Source organism: Hyperolius riggenbachi, chromosome 4, assembly GCF_040937935.1.
Source record: "Hyperolius riggenbachi isolate aHypRig1 chromosome 4, aHypRig1.pri, whole genome shotgun sequence".
NCBI lineage: Eukaryota > Metazoa > Chordata > Amphibia > Anura > Hyperoliidae > Hyperolius > Hyperolius riggenbachi.
Genome location: NC_090649.1, coordinates 390,742,415 through 390,762,314, shown reverse-complemented (window position 1 = coordinate 390,762,314; position 19,900 = coordinate 390,742,415). Strand labels below are relative to the sequence as shown.

Genomic DNA, 19,900 nt, shown 5'->3' with positions numbered 1-19,900 from the left:
ACTGTGTGTGTCTCCTATATGATATATTTAATTGACATTTTGTATCGTATCAACCAACGATTTAGGCCCCGTTCACACTGCACGCGTTTTCAGCCGCGTTTTGGAAACACGTGCGGGAGGCCGTCACGCACGACATCAGACAGTGCATAGAGTGCACTGTCTGATGTTCACACTGCATGCGTGCCGGACCTGTGCGGTCCGGGAACGCATGCTGCACGCATTTTTTGCAAAAACGCGCGGCTGACCCATTGACTTTTCAGTGATGGGATCAGCCACGCAACGCACACAAACGCAGATGGCGTGCGTTCGCATGCGTTGCGTTCCGCACGCATGGCCATCCGCGTTTTGTAATGTGAACGGGGCCTTATACAGGAAAATCATGACGATTAACAAAGTTGCCCAAACTTTCGTAAATGCATGATAATTTTCCTTATCTACTGCACATCTGGAAGGCATTGGCCAGCTTTCTTCCTTCTGGCCTATGCCTACATCGGGCCTAAAGGTGGGCATGCATGATCGATTCCACCCATTTCGGGACGAAATTGGTCAAATGTATCGTGTAAGCTAGAAAATTACAGGTCATTATACTGGGATATACTGATGTATCAAGATTGCAGACTGAGAAAAGAATTACTAGAATTCGCTCCTGATGTAAACACAAGATCTATAATGCACTTTAGTGCTCCACAAGAAAGACCGTTCAGGTAGTAATGTTGCATCAAAGCAGGTTTACTGTCCTCCTCAGGCCTCTTTCACACTGCGTTGCGCAGGCCTGTTTTTACTGCAGGCCAACGCTATGCCAATGAAAGTCTATGGGGCCTTTCATACCAACACGATGCAAGGGAAGTGACTTTTTGCCGCATACCTGACGTGAGCGTGTACCTATGTTACCGGTCAACTTGCACGGCGACTTGCGGTGGACTAGAAGTCATGTAATACTTGCGCAACAGATGACCCTTCCTCGACCTCCTTCCAGGGGAACCTTTCACCTGGCTGCCAGTGCTTAACCCCTGTGGTTCACCACTCCACACAAGAACGATGGATTCAAAAAAACAGACGAGGGAAGCACTCTTGCTTGGCAAAAATACCTTATCTTGTACACAACAGTACACAAACGTTTGCAAGCTACTCGCTCCTCCTCAGGTGTACACCTGAGGAGGAGTGAGTAGCTTGCAAACGTTTGTGTACTGTTGTGTATAATATAAGGTATATTGCCAAGCAAGAGTGCTTCCCTTGTCTGTTTGTTAGACGTCATATAAGTCTATGGCTACGCATATATTTTTTAAAATTTGCGTTGCGGCATTGTGCGCTATTCCATTGCCCCCCGTCGCTGATCGTGGCCCCTAAAAGATTAAAGACAAGGCATTGTCACTAATCACATTGGGGCTGCGCAGGTCCTCTTCCTGTATCATGGCTGCGCAATAGCCGACCGAGCCCGGATGCGCAGTAAGCCAAAGCTGCGTGCTCCGTACTACTGCGCATGCGGGCTTGCGCAGCCATGGTTTAGGAAGAGGAGCTGCGCGGCCCAATGTCGTATGTGTTTTACAGGCTGCAACATCCTTTATTCTCTATGGATTTCTGCCAGTGAATTAGTTGCTGGTCTTTTTGCAATAAACACTAGACACACTGCACTAGGGCAGAGACACACTGCAGTGTTTTTTGATCCATTTTTGTTTTTAAAAACATGCTCTGATTTACTTGCATTTAAATCGCTGCAAAATTGATGCAATTTTACCATGATATTAATGCAACTCAGTGGGAGTGGGTTTTTGAAAACAGATCAAAAAGTGCGCTGCAGTGTGTCTCTGCCCTCAGTCTGCTTATACTGAAATCTGCCTGTCACTAGAATCTGCAAAGAATACTATCCAGCTACTACACGTAGGGGTGTCACTGAGAAGACACATGGCTATGTATGAGGGACATGGCAGTACTAATTTTAAGCAGGGTTGGGTTTGTACTTTTCACTAGGCCTACCTAGGCCTAGGCCCACTTTCACCAACCGCCCCTTCAGAGTCTAATGGTGCCCCATAAATGGTACAATCTTGATTTTACAATCTAACCATTTCTGTGCAATATGAGGGAATTCTAAAGCATCCATTGAAAGTATATCCACTGTTCTCATGCACTATAACTGTTGCCTGTAGGGATAGGGACCCAATTCCTATGGTGACAGTTCTAGCCACAAGCTCACGTGAATGTATCCCTCACCTACAGCTGACTGACATATACTGTTGCTATGGGAGGGCAAGAGAGATGATGGCACAATACAAAATGGGGTGGCTTTTGGTAGCTGAGGTAAAGGAGGGGAGGGGGTCAATTTCCTCAGTTGTTGCACAATATAATACATAATAATTAGATGGTAACATATTAGACTATGACTACGGTAGGGATTACATTGTGAGCTCCTCTGAGGATAATCGGAGACATGACTATGTACTCTGTAAAGTGCTGCAGAAGGTGCGAGCACTATACTGTATGAATAAAAACACAGAGGTAGAGTATCAGTCAGAAAAACAATGAACTTGCACCAAATTGGTAAAAGAAGAACCACTCACAATAAAACTTAAAGTATCCCTGAACTGAGAGGGATATGGAGGCTGCCATATTTAAACAATGCCAGTTGCCTGGCAGACTTGCTGATTGATCTCTTTGGCTGCAGTAGTATCTGAATCACGCACCTGAAACAAGCATGGAGCTAATCCAGTCAGACTTCAAACACCTAATCTGGGTGCTTGCTTAGGGTCTATGATTACAAATATTGGAGGAAGAGTATCAGCAAGGATAGCCAGGCAATATACGTTGTTTAAAATGAAATAAATATGGCAGCCTATATGGCTATCCTTGCTGATACTCTGCCTCCAATATGTGTAACCATAGACCCTAAGGCCCCGTTCACACTTGCGGTTGTTTGCCAAACGGACCGGATGACCTGACCGGATCCGGATCGGAACCGTACGGTTCTGATCCGGATCCGATCCGGATCCGGTCAGGCTGCATCAGGTGTTCATCAGGATGCGATCCGGATCCGTTTGGCAAAAGTAACGTAAAAAACAAAAAAAATGTTGGGGTCTGGGAGGTCAGCAGAAGGGGGACCTGTGGAATCAGGCCCTCTGCTGTTTAGCACTCACCTCCACCTGCGACATGCTGCCAACATCTCCGGATCCGCATCCAGCTGTGCTGCTCCACTCCAAAATGCTTGCCCATGTGTCCCCATCCAATATCGCCGCAACAATCCGCATAGGAAGTGGGGTAGAACATCCGGATTTCTCAGCCAGTGTGTTGTGCGCTCTCCGGTTCCCATTGGTTTGTATTGGCCGGATGGTGCAGTCCGGCTCCGCCCCGGATACGGCTGCCGGAGGAGCCGGATCAAAAAATAGCGCATGTTGGAACGGAGGCCGGAGTCCGGATCCGGCCCGGATCCGGTCCGGCAGAACGGACGCATGTGAACGGACGCATAGGCTTTCATTGCTATGCCGTGCGTCCGTTCCGTCCGTTCTGCAAGCGGTGCGGCTCCGGCACGGCGATTCCGGACGGCCACCGCTAATGTGAACCGGGCCTTAGCAAGCACCCAGATTAGGTGTTTGACTGAAGTCTGACTGGATTAGCTCCATGCTTGTTTCAGGTGTGTGATTCAGATACTACTGCAGCCAAAGAGATCAATCAGCAAGTCTGCCAGGCAACTGGCATTGTTTAAAGATAAATAAATATGGCAGCCTTCATATCACTCTCAGTTCAGGGGTACTTTAACGTTTAATCTGTCACTTTAATAGACATGGGCCACAGACACACGAGTATAACGTGAAAATATAATGCTGATGCTAGCTGTTACTCTTGGAGACTATAAATATCAACGTGCATGAGAGGAAGTGACTATCTGCAACTATATATAGAAACTTTCTGCAGATAAAAGTCGAGATTATTCATTCCATATATTTGTATTCCAAATATCCATTCATTACTATGTAGGAGAGCACAGAAGTCAGTTGCAAAGCCAACTCCCAATTGTATTCTGCTGCTAATTGCGTCCTTAAAAAACTGACAAGAAAACGCAAACACTTGGCACAAAAGTTCTGAAAAACGTAGAAAGCAGTGAGGTCCGCAAAATCCTGTTCCAACACGCACACTTAGCCCGCCTCTATCTATGACTGCCTTGCGGCTGGAACACATTCCCATACTAAAGATGGCTTCCGGCCACGTCGAGCAAAAAGTAACATGACCAAGAGTTGGAGTGACGCTAGCCTGTGAACCAACCATAGATGGAGGATTTGGTCTCCATGCCAACGTGTTCCTCCTCCGATGATAGGCTCTTCCGGCCCCGGGTCCCAGCCATGGTGAGTGTCTGTGTGTTGGGGCAGGTAGAGATCAGTGGGTGGGATGTGGGGGTTCCGGTCATCTCACGTTCCCTGAAAATACCAGGGGGCAGTGACAATTTCGGACGTTATGTTGATTTAAATAAATCGTTTAATATCTTCCAGTACCTGTGTGCCAGTTGTCAATGATTTCCAGTGGCCAGCTGTGGGCTTGAGGTTCTGTTCCTGTAAAGCTGGACATACACTATACAATTATTTTGCCCAATTAGACATTCGATTAGACAAAAAACCTCTAATTGGTTAAAATTGTGTTTTCCATCTGCATCACGATTGACCTGCAAACATTTCATGACTGGGAATGGTGGTTCTTTGTGATGTTGATCATGGTGCCAGCTTAAGTTTTTGTGTTAAGAAGATTTCTTGGATTTCATCAGGGGTTTGTTCGACACCACGCTTTCTTATATGTCTCTTAAAGTGGACCTGAACTCAGAACTTCCTCTCTGCTCTACAAGATCAGCAAAACATAGTAACCTTTAAAGGACAGCTGTAGGGAAATGGATAAGGAGGCTGATATTTATTTCCTTTCAAACAATACCAGTTGCCTGGCTATCCTGCTGATTCTCTGTCTCTAATAATTTTAGCTATAGACCCTGAACAAGCATGCAGCAGATCAGGTGTTTCTGACATTATTGTCAGATCTGACAAGATTAGCTACATGCTTGTTTCTTTCTGGTGTGATTCAGATGCTATGGCAGCCAAATAGACCAGCAGGGCTGCATGGCAACTGGTATTGTTTAATAGGAAATAAATATGGCAGCCTCCATATTCCTCTCGTTGTCCTTTAAAGAAAAAAAGATTTCTTTGTTACAGCTGATACAAATCCTGCAATAAATAAGCAGTATGTCTACTTCCTGCTTTCATGGAAGCAAACATAGGCTTAACATCCTGTGTTTTTGCAGCCAGTTCACACAGCTGAGCTATCAAATTATAACTTGTGATTAGTCACAAATAAGGGAGAATTAGACAAGCTAAATTCTCTAAAGACATTCAATGTGCATGTCTCTGTTTTCCTTCTGTCCTGTGCAAGAGTTCAGGTCCACTTTCATTTTTTTTTCAGTGATGTTATTACAGCAGGGGTAAAGAGAACCTCTAACATGTAAACTGCAAACAGTAAAATGTAAACAGCAACTGATATAGTGTAATAGGATTTAGGGTCCTTTCACACTATATCAGTTGCTGTCAGTTGTAATTGAAAGGACAACTGATTTGCAGTCCATTGTCCATGTTTCCTAATTGCCTCTTTAACACTGTACACTGAAAAACTGAAGCTTTTTTTATAATGCACTGCTATGGAGAAAAAAACACATTAAAATGCAACACATTAAGTGTAAAAGGGCCATTATGGTATATTCACACCATACCCATTGCACTGTAGAATAATTATGCCCATACAATTCTATGGCGGAGCAGTGCTTTTCAGCGCTGCTAGCTTTGGGCGCAGCCAGCGCCGCCATAGACTGTAATGGGAATCAGTCTATAGCAGCGCTCAGTGAGGAAGGTCGGCTCCGTCAGAAGACGGAGCCGAAGTTGCTTAAAAAACACAATTATCCGGCCTCCAGCAATCGCTGGAAGCCAAATTATTTCATTCCCCCACTATCCATGTCGGCCTGGAGGGGGAATAGTAATTAAAACGCCCCGGACTTGTGCAGAAGCAGGACCAGCCATTTAACAGCTGGATCCTGCGCCCAAGTCTACCAGCGCCGTATTCAAATGTACGCTTCTATGGGCCTGTTCACATTTTTGTGTCTTTGTACCTTAGGCTACATACACACTTGAGATAAGTCTTTGGAAAAGGCAAGATCACGGACCAATTTTACCCCATTCCATGTTGTATGAGAGCCATACTCTAGACAGTCTATTCTATTAAGCTGAACTCCCCATCAGATAAAATCTTTGCAAGATGCTGCACACAAAGATGCTGTACACATGCAACAGATCAGTATCTGCAAAAGATCAGTTCCTGCAAAAGATCCGTTCCTGCAAAACGCATTCATAGTCTATGATATCTGCAGATCATCATACACACCTTGCTTAAAGGAAATGTCCAAGCAAAATAAAAAAATTAGTTTCACTTACCTGGGGCTTCTACCAGCCCCATGCAGCCATCCTGTGCCCTTATTGTCACTCACTGCTGCTCCAGTCCCCCACTGGCAGCTTGCCGACCCCGGAGGTCGGCGGGACGCATTGCGTACATTTTTACGCATTCCCGCTAGTACAGGAACATTAACACATACATTTTTACGTGTTACTGGTTCAATGCGTAAAAATTTACGCATTAAACCAGTAATGCGTAAAAATGTATGTGTTGATGTTCCTGCACTAGCGGGAATGCGTAAAAATGTACGCAATGCAAGCTGCCAGCGGGGGACTGGAGCAGCAGTGAGTGACTATGAGGGCACAGGATGGCTGCATGGGGCTGGTAGAAGCCCCAGGTAAGTGAAACTCATTTTTTTATTTTGCTTGAACCTTCCCTTTAACAGACAATTATCTGCAGATCAGATCCACCAGGATGGATCTTCAGATCGGCAGATAATTGTCTGATCTGCAAATGAAGTCTGTTAAACAAGGTGTGTATGAGATCTGCAGATATAGACTATGAATGCGTTTTGCAGATACTGATCTGTTGCATGTGTGCAGCATCTTGCAAAGATTTTATCTGATGGGGAGTTCAGCTCCATAGAATAGACTGTGTAGGCATGGCTCTCATACTACATGGAAGGGGGTAAAATTGGTCTGTGATCTTTCATTTTCCAAAGACTTTTATCTGATGTGTGTAAAGACAGGCTAAATTCTCTAAAGACATTCAATGTGCATGTCTCTCTGTTTTCCTTCTGTCCTGTGCAAGAGTTCAGGTCCACTTTCATTTTTTTTCAGTGATGTTATTACAGCAGGGGTAAAGAGAACCTCTAACATGTAAACTGCAAACAGCAACTTATATAGTGTAATATGATTTAGGGTCCTTTCACACTACATCAGTTGCTGTCAGTTGTAATTGAAAGGACAACTGATTCGGAGCAGTGCTTTTCAGCGCTGCTAGATTTGGGCGCAGCCGGCGCCTCCATAGACTACAATAGGAATCACGCCTACTGCAGCGCTCAGTGAGTAACGTCGGCGCCATCAGAAGACGGAGCCGAGGTTGCTTAAAAAACACAATAATTCGGCTTCCAGCAATCGCTGGAAGACAAATTATTTCATTCCCCCACTATCCATGGCGGCCTGGAGGGGGAATAGTATTTAATACGGCCCGGACTTGTGCAGAAGCAGGATCAGCCATATACTGGCTCTATCCTGCTCCCAAGTCTCCCGGGGCCGATTTCAAATGTACTCCAACTGATTTGCAGTCCATTGTCCATGTTTCCTATTTGCCTCTTTCACACTGTACACTGAAAAACTGAAGTTTTTTTTACAATGCACTGTTATGGAGAAAAAAACACATTAAAATGCAACACATTAAAAAGGGCCCTTATGGTATATTCACACCATATCCATTGCTCTGTAGAATAATTCTGCATATTAAATCACTGCCCATACAATTCTATGGGCCTGTTCACATCTTTGTGTATTTGTACCTTATTCGAGCTCACTGCATGCAGGCTTTGAATTGAGGTGCATGTTGAAACGTGTGCAATGTCCATTGCGGTTCTCACACTTACAATGCAACGTGCACAGTGTGAATCTACCCTTAGGCTGGTTTCACAGTGGGACGTTACAGGCGCACGTTAGAGCAGCCTGTAACGCAGCCCACCGCACAGTAATGAAAAATCAATGGGGCTGTTCACAGTGCGGACGTTGCGTTACATTGTAACGCTGCGTCACAAGACAACGTACTGCATGCAGTACTTTGGACGCGGCTGAGCCGCGTTAGACTGCTTGCACATGCTCAATAATGTTGGGGAGGAGCAGAGAGAGCGGCCAGGCACGTGGCTAATTAATATGCACTGCACGTTATGACGTGCAGTGTTTACTTCCTGGAGCAGCCGCTCTGTGCGGCGATTGGCCGGCGGGACCACGTGATGCCGCATGCGCACAAGAGTACGCATCACGGCATCACTGACGCCAGAGTGAGCTGCACAACGCAGCTCACTCTGACGTCCAGATCCAGCAACACCAGGCGTTGAGTTAGGGGGACGTTATGCGACCTTAACGCCCCCTCTAACGCAACGTCCTGGTGTGAAATTAGCCTTAAGGCATCTTTCACAGAGGGATGTTGCGTTTGATGCGACGTTAAAGTCGCACAACGTGCCCCTAACGCAGCGCATGTAGGTTATGGAATTGGACGTTATTTTGCACCGCGTTATGTGTCTCTTGGTGCGCTGTTTTTGTCGCATACTGATGAAACGAAAACGGCACATGCGTTACATTTAAAAAACAAAACATTTCTGAGCATGTGCAACACACATAACGCAGCAAATGTATTGCTAAACACACAGCATGCAGCACTTTCTAAATATGGCTACACGTTACACACAACGCAACGTGTGCACTGTGAATGTCGTGTCGACTTTGTATTGCTGTGCGTTAGTCTGCGTTATAATTTTTTATAATGTGCGACTTTAACGTCCCTCTGTGAATGAGGCTTAAAGGGAACCGAAATTGATAAGAAGGTGGCCAGTTTACCTTACCTGGGGTTTCTTCCAGCACCCTGCACTCCTCCTGGTCCCTTGCTGCTGTTCCTCTTTTCTCCCTTTAGCCACCTTATTGTCACTTTATTTTTCCTTTAAATGACAACTGAAGTGAGAGGGATATGGAGGCTGCCATATTTATTTCCTTTTAAACAATACAAGTTACCTGGCCACCCTGCTGATCTATTTGACTGCAGTAGTGTCTCAATAACACCAGAAACAAGCATGCAGCTAATCTTGTCAGCAGGGCTGTGGAGTCATAGTTGAGGAGTCAAAGCAATTTTGGGTACCTGGAGTCGGTGGTTTCAATAAACTGAGGAGTCGGATGATTTTTGAACCAAATCCTTAAGGTGGCCATACACTGGCCCGATTCGCGGCCGTTTCGACAGCAGATTCGATCCTGGGATCGAATCTGCTGCCAATCGTTCGCGCTAAACGCACCCGCCGGTCCGATTTCCTCCCGAAATCGGATCGGTCCGTCGATCGCGCCGTGCGGGAAATTACCCTCGATCGCCCGCGGGTAGGGAGCGCGTCGCTAGCGGCGGCCGATCCGATCAGGTATACATTACCTGACGCTGGCTCCCGGGCGTCTTCTTCTCCGCGCTGCACCCGCTCCATCCCGGCGCTTCCTGTCACTGCAGTGACCAGAAAGTTCAAATAGAGGGCGCTCTATTTGAACTTCCTGGTCACGGAGTGACACAGGAAGCGCCGGGAGGGAGCGGGTGCAGCGTGGAGGAGATGCGGAGAAGATGCCCGGGAGCCAGCGTCAGGTAATGTATGCGCGGGGGGGGGGGACAGGCGGCAGCGGCGGCTCCACAGATTGTGATCGGTTTCAGGCTGAAATCGATTCACAATCTGTTTGCAGTAAAGGCAGCCATACGATCCCTCTCTAATCAGATTCGATCAGATAGGGATCTGTCAGCTGGTCGATCTAATGGCAAATCGACCAGTGTATGGCTACCTTTAGGCTTTGTAAAAATTAGACTAAGGAGTCAGAGCAATTTTGGGTACCTGGAGTCGGTGTTGGATGATTTTAGTACCAACTCCACAGCCCTGCTTGTCAGATCTGACAATAATGTCAGAAACCCCTGATCTGCATATGCTTGTTCAGGCAGGGACTATGGCTAAAAGTATTGGAGGCAGAAGATCAGCAGGATAGCTAGGCAACTGGTATTGCTTAAAAGGAAATAAATATGGCAGCCTCCACTTCCCTCTTGCCTCAGTTGTCCTTTTTGGACCTATTCACATATGCTATGGTGCTGAGCAGTGCATTCCACCTGGTACCGCTGTTGGGCCTCTTTCACATGGGATGTTGAAGGCAGTGATTTCACTTCTCCAGTGCACTGGCTTGCTAGCATTCGGCACATGCAGTGGCACTGGCCTCAATTCACTAAGCTTTATCAAACACTTTATCAAACATTTGATAATTTACCTCATGAGTAAAATCTAATTTTAAATTCACTAAGGTGTTATAGATGTATCGAATGTTTTATCGATAAAATGTTTAATAAATCTATAACACCTTAGTGAATTTAAAATTAGATTTTACTCATGAGGTAAATTATCAAACGTTTGATAAAGTGTTTGATAAAGCTTAGTGAATTGAGGCCACTGAATCACAACTGAGCACAGCTGCATGCAGATGCAGCAAGATGCTTTTTGCTGCCAGATAACCGTACTGCATGCCAAATGCTGACACTTGTGGGGTCAGTAATGCTGCCGTTTGACAGATGGGAGGCCGCAGTGCCCGACAAGTGCTCAGTTCAGCATTCTGTATGAAAGAGACATTAGCATTTAGCGTCACATGTCTTTGTTCAGTATACATGAATGCAGCTTGCGCACAAAGTTTTTAAATTGTGGGCAGCCAGCATCTTTTTCTGCAGCGTTATTGAGAGCATAACAGTATATCAAAGTTGATGTGGATAGGGTTGTATAGCAGGAATGGTGAATGGTTAATGAGATACTAAAAAGTGGTTGGATAGTGTACTGGCTAACAACTCTGCCTCTGACACAAGAGACCTGGGTTTGAATCTCGGCTATTCCTGTTCAGTAAGCCAGCACCTATTCAGTAAGGAGTTCTTGGGCAAGACTCCCTAACACTGTTACTGCCTACAGAGTGCGCTCTAGTGACTGCCTCACAAGCGCTTTGAGTCTGACAGGAGAAAAGCCGTATACAAATACTGGAATTGTTGTTGTTATTATTATTCATAATAATTCTGAGTTGATGCCCATTTTTCCTTTTAATTTTATGCATCTTTATCTATGAATAAAGACAAATGAAGTATACATATCAACATGTATGAAAAAGTAACCTAGTTGAGGACTAACAGAGTAACCAAGCAGCTCACGGTGACCCAAACTACTAGGAATATATAGGGGGATAAAAGGGACCAAAAAGCCCTCCAACTAAAAAAAGCAAAGCTTGGTGTAATTTGCCTTCTTAAAACAGAAGGAAATCTGCAATAATTCAGCTATAAGTGAACATTTGTGGTTACATACAATGCACTACTACTGTATATGCAAATTATCCCTTTTCGACCCTTGGTAAGCCAAGCAAGCATCCAGAACCGCTGGTGTATAGCAAGCCTATAACTTTAAATTTTACACAGCCTTATCAAACCCACATGTAGACAGCCTGTTTCGGACTTTTGGTCATCATCAGTACATGGCAGGGATTGATAAGGCTGTATGAGATAGGGCTTGGACCAGTACAACAGAGTAACTAAGCAGCTCAGGGTGACCCAATCTGACCAATGTGACAATCCAGCCCCGCGATCCCGTCTAATCTGCTCCCGTTAGCGTACGCAGGAAGTACGATGAGATCGTCAGAAGAAGAAGATTAATGTGACAGAGCGTGCCAATCCCGTCTAATCTGAGTTGAGGACTAAAAGAGATGATTCTAGTTGACAATAGACAATACTGTATACGGCCTCCTTTTTAAACTGTCTCCACTGGGGTATATAGCAAGATGGCACAATAATACAGTCCGGTTCTACAACAGACTCTTCATGTAACCACTTATATTCCAGTTTATGCGTTTAGAGCCACATCAGTGTTCTTCCCAATCACACCATAAAAAAACAGATTGCTTGGCCGACCAAATCACAGATTAGCAACAACGCTTAATGAGGATTCCACCTTGAATCCTTTCTATGGCGGCCATCTTTTTCTGGGTGTCATGCAAAAATAAACAGATAACGCCACATAGCATAATACTGTTATATACACAATGCACCCAGATTAATGCGTGTGCATGCAGACACCTTGTGACAGTTCTCCACCAGATAGATTTCAAGACGAACACCAGATTGAGTGGCTGACCCTCTATGGAACTAATGATCCACAACCAGGCATCAGGCAATCAGTCGTTGAAAAACAGTCCAAAAACTGTTCTTAGGCACAATGAACCTTCTATCTTTGCAGATCTGTTTGTGCAATTATTGTGCATGTGAGACCATGTGTACAAGTATCTGTAGATCACAAATGACCAATGGTGAAAGTATATGTATGGTATTTGACTTCTCTGCATAAACTTTGAATAAATGTCCTCATACTCCATATATGGCAGGCATGTGTCAGTTCCCTACAAGTGCAGCATGCGTGCTCCGCATATGTAGTGTGGTGAACAGCTGTATATGTGGTGTATGTACAGAATCATTGCATAACGTTTTCAGATGGTGGTCATTCACTGGGAATTGCGTGTAATCAAAAACGTTTACCTATTGCGTGCACTTAGCTATAGTCAGTAACCACTGAACACCCTTCATTTTTTTATGTGTTTAAGGGGACCATACACCTTTTCCGGAAGACACAGCGCTCTCTGCTGGGAAAATTGATGCAGGAGTTTCGTTTAGTGACTTCAGATCGTAGAGTAAGTGCATATAAATACTGATCCTGCTGATTGGCAGCTTTAACCAGAGGGGGGAGGGGTGGAGATGAATTAGTGAAACTTGGCCAGGTGTAAACAAGAAACTGCTGGGCAAATATTGTACAGGTCAGATAATATTGCTGATGAACTTATTTAGAAAATGTTTGAATCACTTGGTTCAGTTGTGCTGATTGAATTGAACTTTCCCAGTGGTGTAAGTATGATAAGCAGGGCCCAGGGCAAGCACTGAAACTCTGTCGGGATGGTGGGTGGGGGGGGGGGGGGGGTGCAGTTTGACAAGGCCTCAAATAAAGTATATCCACTACGAATGAGGTCTGGGAATAGGTCAGTCGTTGTAACGAATGGGGTCAGCACACAGAGTGTATCTGATTATTGATGATATGCAGTATCACCAATAATACAGATGTTATACCTGATTATATGGTAATCTGCAGAATCACCAATAATACAAGTATAGCTTGACAGAGGACACCTAATGTAGTGTGAGTGTTTGGTGCAACAGTAAGAAAGGTTATCGCCCGAGGGGCGGTAGATACAGATACTACTGCAGCCAAGGATTCCCTGAAGAGCAGGGAATTGGACTGCACTGCAGCCAGTGGACACCTGAGGTGCAGGTGGCCTCTGACTGTATAGACACTAACCTCCTTAAGAGGAGGAAATGGAGATTGTACTGCAGCCAGGGATTCCCTGATGGATCGGGAATCAGACTGTACTGCAGCCAAGGATTCCCTGATGGGCTGGGAATCAGACTGTACTGAACCCAGTGGACTTCTATGTGGTAAAGTCCCCTGACTGGACTGTAAGGAGGTCTTCCTGCGGAGCAGGCAGCTTTTACAGCTAATGGACACCTAGAGAGTTGGTGTCACAATGAGTACAGTGAGGCTGCTCACCCAAGGGACGATGGACAGCCAGAAGGGTCATACAGGCCATTTCGGCAACACACGAGCAGAAAAAGTACAGAGACAGAAGACTGATACGGTATCCGGGTACAGGCAAGGTTGGCAACGGGTAGACAGATAGGTAAGGTACCGAATCAGTAAGCAGGAGAGTGGTCAACAAAGCCAGAGATCATAACAGGTAACCGTATAGCACAATCCTAGTCTGAGGTGTGAGGTCCTTGGTCTCAACACCTGGGAACTAGTCTGAAGTATAACAGTAGTAACACAACAATCTCCTAGTCTTAGGTGTGAGGTCCTTGGTCTCAACACCTGGGAACTAGTCTAGAGTATAACAGTACAATAACACAATAGAGACTAAAGCGGAATCTGGCTAAGTGTGAATTCCCAGCTCCAACTGGTTCTAACACACTGTAAGATCTGACTGAGGTCTGAGTGCTCACACGTGAGTATTCGCAATGGCAGACAACCTGCAACTGACAAGCAAGTCCTATATATACTTACAGCGCCTCGCAGCGCCGCCCCAGCCACTCAGCCAATCCAGAGTCCAGCTGGGATCAGCTGATCGGCCTGATCAGCTGATTCCCCTTCTGCTGGCATAAAGGTCCTGTTGCCTGGCTCGCGCGTAGCTCTCCATCTGTGTGCACTAGAAGGACCAGGTGAACCAGAGACATGTTGCTGTGCGGAAAAGGCCGCCGGCTTTAACGTGGAGACAGCCGCCCTGCTGATTGCCCGTGCGGCGGTATCTCCGCTACTCATTACAGTCGTACAGTGACATAAAATTGTCAGTGTACAAGTTTCTCAAAAAACAATTAGGCAACAGCATATCCCACAAAAAACAACCAGGCAGCATGTCCTCAAGATGACAAAGCAATCCTCCCAAATAATGTATACAGCATTTCTCTGTGAAAGACCCCAGTAACAGACAGCCCCTCAGTAATAGACCGTATATCCTTCCTTCCTCCCCCGGTACCAGACAGCACCCCCTTAATAGACCCTAGCTAACAGACAACAAGTCATAAGAGCCTCCCAGTAACCTACAGACCCCAGCAACTGTACAGCCCATCCATGACTGTCCCCTATAATGTGCAGTTCACCCCCCTCCTTAACAGATCCCCTGTAACAGATACACCTGACTCCCTGATAGTCCCTAGTAACAACACCTCTTGAGAGCTCCCCTTCCAGTAACAGACAGCACCCTAGAATAGACCCGGGTAACAGACTGCCCTCCTGTAATGGTGCGTACACACCTTTGATGGATTTCACCCGTCGGGATCGGGATCCCCTTTGGCAATAACGCTGGGCCAGGCTGCACAGATGTGAGTTACCTGTGGAACTGACGACACGCTGTGTTGCTATGCAGGGAGGCGGAGGGACAATGGAGCGGCGTGTGCATGGCATAGACAATGGGATCGGCCGTCACAGGGGGAGAGTCGATCCACTGGGCAGATCGCTTGCATGTTGGCGCCAAGGGCCGCTGTACACCCACTCGATTATTGGCTCAGGCCGCCGTTATCGGCCGACTTTAGTCAAGCGTGTGTATGAGTCGTAACACAGCTCAGTCTGTGGATAGTATACTGGCTAAGAGAACTACCTCTGACATAGGAGAGCATTGTTCAAATCCTGGTCAAATCCAGCGCCTGTTCAATAAAGAGTCCTTTGACAAGACTCCTTAACACTGCATGATGGCCTACTTTTATTGTTCGTGGCTTCAGTAACACAGTAACTGACAGACCACATCATGGCAGATCCCAAATAAAACCCCCTTCTCCATGCTCTTAACTTGCTGTCACTGCCTGGTGTAGGGTGATGACCATTAAGTGTCCTGACACTCTTCAGCTCAGCTGGTGTTCATCTCTTCTGCGTTGTCTTCTGACCTCCAACTTCCTGCCCACGTCATTATTGATTGGACAGCGATGGAGATTAGGAGAAGGGAGATGCTGCATGGCGGTGATGAAGGATGGCTGGCCTGAAGAGGTGCATAAGTGCAATCACCCTGCACCAGCCAATGACAGTGTGTGGGAGGGTAGGCACCGTCACTCTACATAAGGAAGTGACAGCCCTACCTCATCAAAGCCGGTGAGATCTGAAGCTGCATTGTTGCCCTGCTAATGAAGGGTATGGTGACCATGGCTTGTGCCCTTCCGTACCCCACTAATCTGGGGCCTAGTGCACAAATTATACCCGACATACCCTAGTTATGCAATTGCCTGATACTGATACACATCTCTATGATTCACTGCTGTACACACTAATTGAGCTTTTCTTGCAAGCTGAAAACTAATAGCGCCTGTCTTAGCACTGTTGGTTAAATTGCACATTAATATCCATTTGAACGACTGATTATGTTTCAAACTTCCTATAATACTGTGAAGTAATGTATAACATTTTTGCAGTTCCGGACTACATTGTTTAACAGTTTTCATGCTTTCTGTTTTAGTCATGGAAGATCTTGCTGTTTGGCGCAGTAAATATAGTTTGCACAGGATTCTTACTGACATGGTGCAATTCTACAAATAGTATGGGTACGTAAGTGTTTACATGCTTTTATTTGCGGCAGTGTCAGAACCATCAATAAACGGCTTCTTATCTCATCCTCTAGCAAAACTATTGATACAGTTAATGCTAATGTTAAGCTGAGGTCTCTGGGTCCTATGGAGCCTTCCCGCTCCTCTCACGGTCCCCGTGTTCCAATGATGTCACCCCAGTTTGAATCCCCCGCCACAGGAGGCTTCGGAAGTCTTCGGGAGCCCGAATGCTCCCGCGGTGGCAGAGAGCAGTATTTGACTGATTGTCACTGCTTACATCCCTGTAGCTGGAATGAGAGGAGCTGGAGAGGTGTGGGAAAGCTCTATAGGACCCAGTGCCGGATTTGCCATAAGGCACTGTAGGCATCTGCTTTCAGGTGCCTGATGATGGAAAGGTAGCTCACTCCCTCCCTCCTGCCTTCCCTTTTGCAGAGTCCCGAGCAGAGTATAAATGAGAGGCTACTCACCCGGGTCTCGGCATTCCACTGACAAGATCTACCTTCAGTTGTTGGTACCTCTGGCTACCTAATACTTGAAGGCACCTCTAGCTACTTCATTTTGAGGGTACTTCTGGCTACCTAATACTAACCTGTACCTGTAGCTACTTATTAAGGGCAAGGGAAGTTACGGAGAAGTGACAGCTGGGCCAGCCAGCACACTTGTGTTGCAGTTCAGCGGGGTTTGCCGGTTTATGGAGGGCGGAGTCTAGGGAGCCAGGACATCTGTGCCTATAGGCTCCTGTGATATAAATCCGGGTCTGATAGGACCCAAAACCTTCCCTCTCCATAGGTAAGTATCTGGGGGGGGTTTGTTTGTTTTTTCTTTTAACATTCATTTTTTTAACTAACCTGATCCAACAAGCACTCCATCTCTCCCCACCCTTGTCCATTGATCTTGATTAGATTTCAGCAGGAATTTAATCAAGAAATCATTGTGCTAGTAGGTTTGATCAAAATGACCAAATCAGATTTGAAAAATGGACCTGTGTATGACCCGCCTAAGTGACAAATCTGTTGTATTTATCCATAAGCTGGTATGACATTACGCTCTAGGCAAAGCATAACCCATTCACTGCCTATTGCTATTAACCTATTAGATGTTAGATTTGATAGAAACATTGAACATGAATAATTAGCTATTGAAAATCTTGGCTTCTTCAGTCAGCAGATTCTGATTAAAATATTATATTTTGGGAATGAGGAGTGGCAGAGAATCAGTTGCTGCATAGCTTTGTACTGCACTGGCTGGTAGGAAGCTGTAAGTGGTGGTGGATTCAAAGATATTACTGCAAAGTTAAAGCAAACCTGAAGCGAAAATAAACTTCTGAGATAATCAATTGTATGTGCTGCACAGCTAAGAAACAGAGCATTAGTAGCAAAGGAAAGAGTCTTATTGTTTTCCAGTACAAGAAGAGTTAAAGAGAACCCAAGGTGGTTCTTGGGCAGGGGGGCAGATGGGACACAAAGGCATGTTCTCTGCCTCATGACATGCCTCTGTGTCCCCCAGATGCCACTCTCTGCCCCCCCCCCCCTCCCCACCGCGCGCTATAGCCCCCCGAGATTGGCGACATTATTTGTTGCTATCTCTGAGGTAAACACAGGGAGAGGGATTCCCTGATCAAAATGCCCCCTGCCACTTCCCCGCCTCCCTGCATGCTGTGAATGAGACTCATTCTCTCATTCCAGCATCGTGGCCCAGAGGTCACGAAAGTGAAAGTGGGCCAGTGCGGTCCACGGTAGGGGCGTTTTTTGCGGCTACCTGATCTGCTCAGCCCCCCCGGATAAGATAGCCTACCCTTTTTTTTTTTTTTTTTTTTTAATTTTATGAGCCCACCTTGGGCTTTCTTTAAAGCGATGCCGAGCAGAAGCTCAGGATCAAAATCAGATACTCACCCTAGGAGAGGGAAGCCTCCGGATCCTATTGAGGCTTCCCTCTCTACTCAGATGTCCCCCGTTGCTGGCCGGGAATAGACATGTGGCTTATAGTGCATGCGTGGGCCACAATAGAGGGAAAAGAGCTGTGCACCCCGATGTGATTAGCAACATCGCTTTGTCCCTTTTTGGGGGGTGGGGGGGGGGTTGCTCAGCTATAAGGGACATTAGAATAGAGAGGCAAGCCTCAATAGGATCCTGAGGCTTCCCACTCTTTAGGTAAGTATCTAATTTTGCACTTGGTTACATTTTAAAGAACTTCAGTTGTTATCTAAAGAGCTGTTCAACCAATACAGTCCTCAACAGTGAGAGACAGCTTGAGATAAGGTTTTACTGCAGAAAAGTTTAAAGGGTCATTATTTCTGCTCTGTTTTATAATTTAAAATACAGGGTATGATTTAAAACTGCAACTATGATGCAATGTTATACAAAAAACAGCTATAGTGCGGAACATAAAAATATGAGACTCTTTTCTTTGCTACTCATGTTCTATTGGTGGCTGGTTGGTTAAGGGCTCTGCCTCTGACACAGGAGATCAGGGTTCAAATCTTGGCTCTGCCTGTTTAGGAAGCCAGCACCTATTCAGTAAGAGACCTTGGGCAAGTCTCCCTAACACTGCTACTGCCTATAGAGCGTGTCCTAGTGGCTGCAGCTCTTGCGCTTTGAGACCACCAGGAGAAAAGCGCAATATAAATCTTCCGTGTTTGTCTATTCATTATCCGTATTACACATACAGATTGTTATATCATTAGGTTTTTTTACGCTTCAGGTTGCTTTAAAATAAACCTGTAACTATAAAAGTAAGGGGAAGCCTCTAAATACTCCAGATTCTTTCCCGATCCTCCCACCCCCAACCCCTCCGCTGCCAGTTGGAACCCTCTTCCTCTTCACCACTGTACTCCCCTCCAAGTCCTTGCGCTACTGCACTGCGCAGGCGCCAACGGGTTTGCACCTACACAGTAGAACGGAGCCGCTTGTGTACGGAGAATAAAGTCGTACATGAGCAGGCACCTGTCGTACTGGGCAGGCACAGGCCATACTTTGCGCCTCCTCTGCGCGACCGCACTTGTACACTGTGGGAAACGCAGCTGCGAGCAATATTCAAGTTCAATATTGAAGTTTGTTTAGAGGGTCCCAGCACAGTAGAGGCATAGGGAGACCAGGGAAGCCTCCATCCAGAGGCTCCCTCCTACTGAGGTAAGTATCTAACTTAGGTTACAGGTACCCTTTAAAAGCTTCATACTCCCCAGTTGATTATATATACACACACACACACACACACACACACACACACACACACACACACACACACACACACACACACACTGTACAGCGCTGCGTAATATGTCGGCGCTATAGGTTAGGACAAAAGATAAATATTCAGAATACAGAAAACAGACTCTTGTTTTTAGCATACTGTTACTGACTAGTAGTAGCCCCATGATTTGAGTTCCATCTCGCAATAAGGGAATGCAGATAGTATAAATGCCACTCTTCATTTTACATCTAAATGGCCGTAAACATAAATTCATCAGTACAATGTGGGATAACCCCACCCTACACACTTTAAAGTAGATCCGAGATAAACTTTTACTCATTGCATAATTCTGTTCCTTTCATATAGTTTATAGGGCATTCCTGAAGCCAAATACTTTTTTTTTGTT

At 45.8% G+C, this 19,900-nt stretch overlaps 1 protein-coding gene across 2 annotated transcripts in view; it reads left to right on the top strand.

Annotated features, from left to right (window-relative positions):
- Positions 1–4,233: 4,233 nt before the first annotated feature.
- SLC30A6 (solute carrier family 30 member 6) overlaps positions 4,234–19,900 on the top strand; it is a 66,306-nt gene continuing 50,639 nt past the window's right edge. Inside the window, exons 1-3 of one of the 2 annotated variants that reach the window (XM_068232172.1) lie at positions 4,234–4,331; positions 12,777–12,863; positions 16,218–16,302. In XM_068232172.1, the coding sequence (XP_068088273.1) occupies positions 4,257–4,331; positions 12,777–12,863; positions 16,218–16,302 (247 nt within the window). In that variant the 5' untranslated portion in view covers positions 4,234–4,256. Of the gene's footprint in view, positions 4,332–4,508; positions 4,747–12,776; positions 12,864–16,217; positions 16,303–19,900 lie in introns of those variants that run through there. The other variant, XM_068232171.1, reaches the window with a different exon arrangement.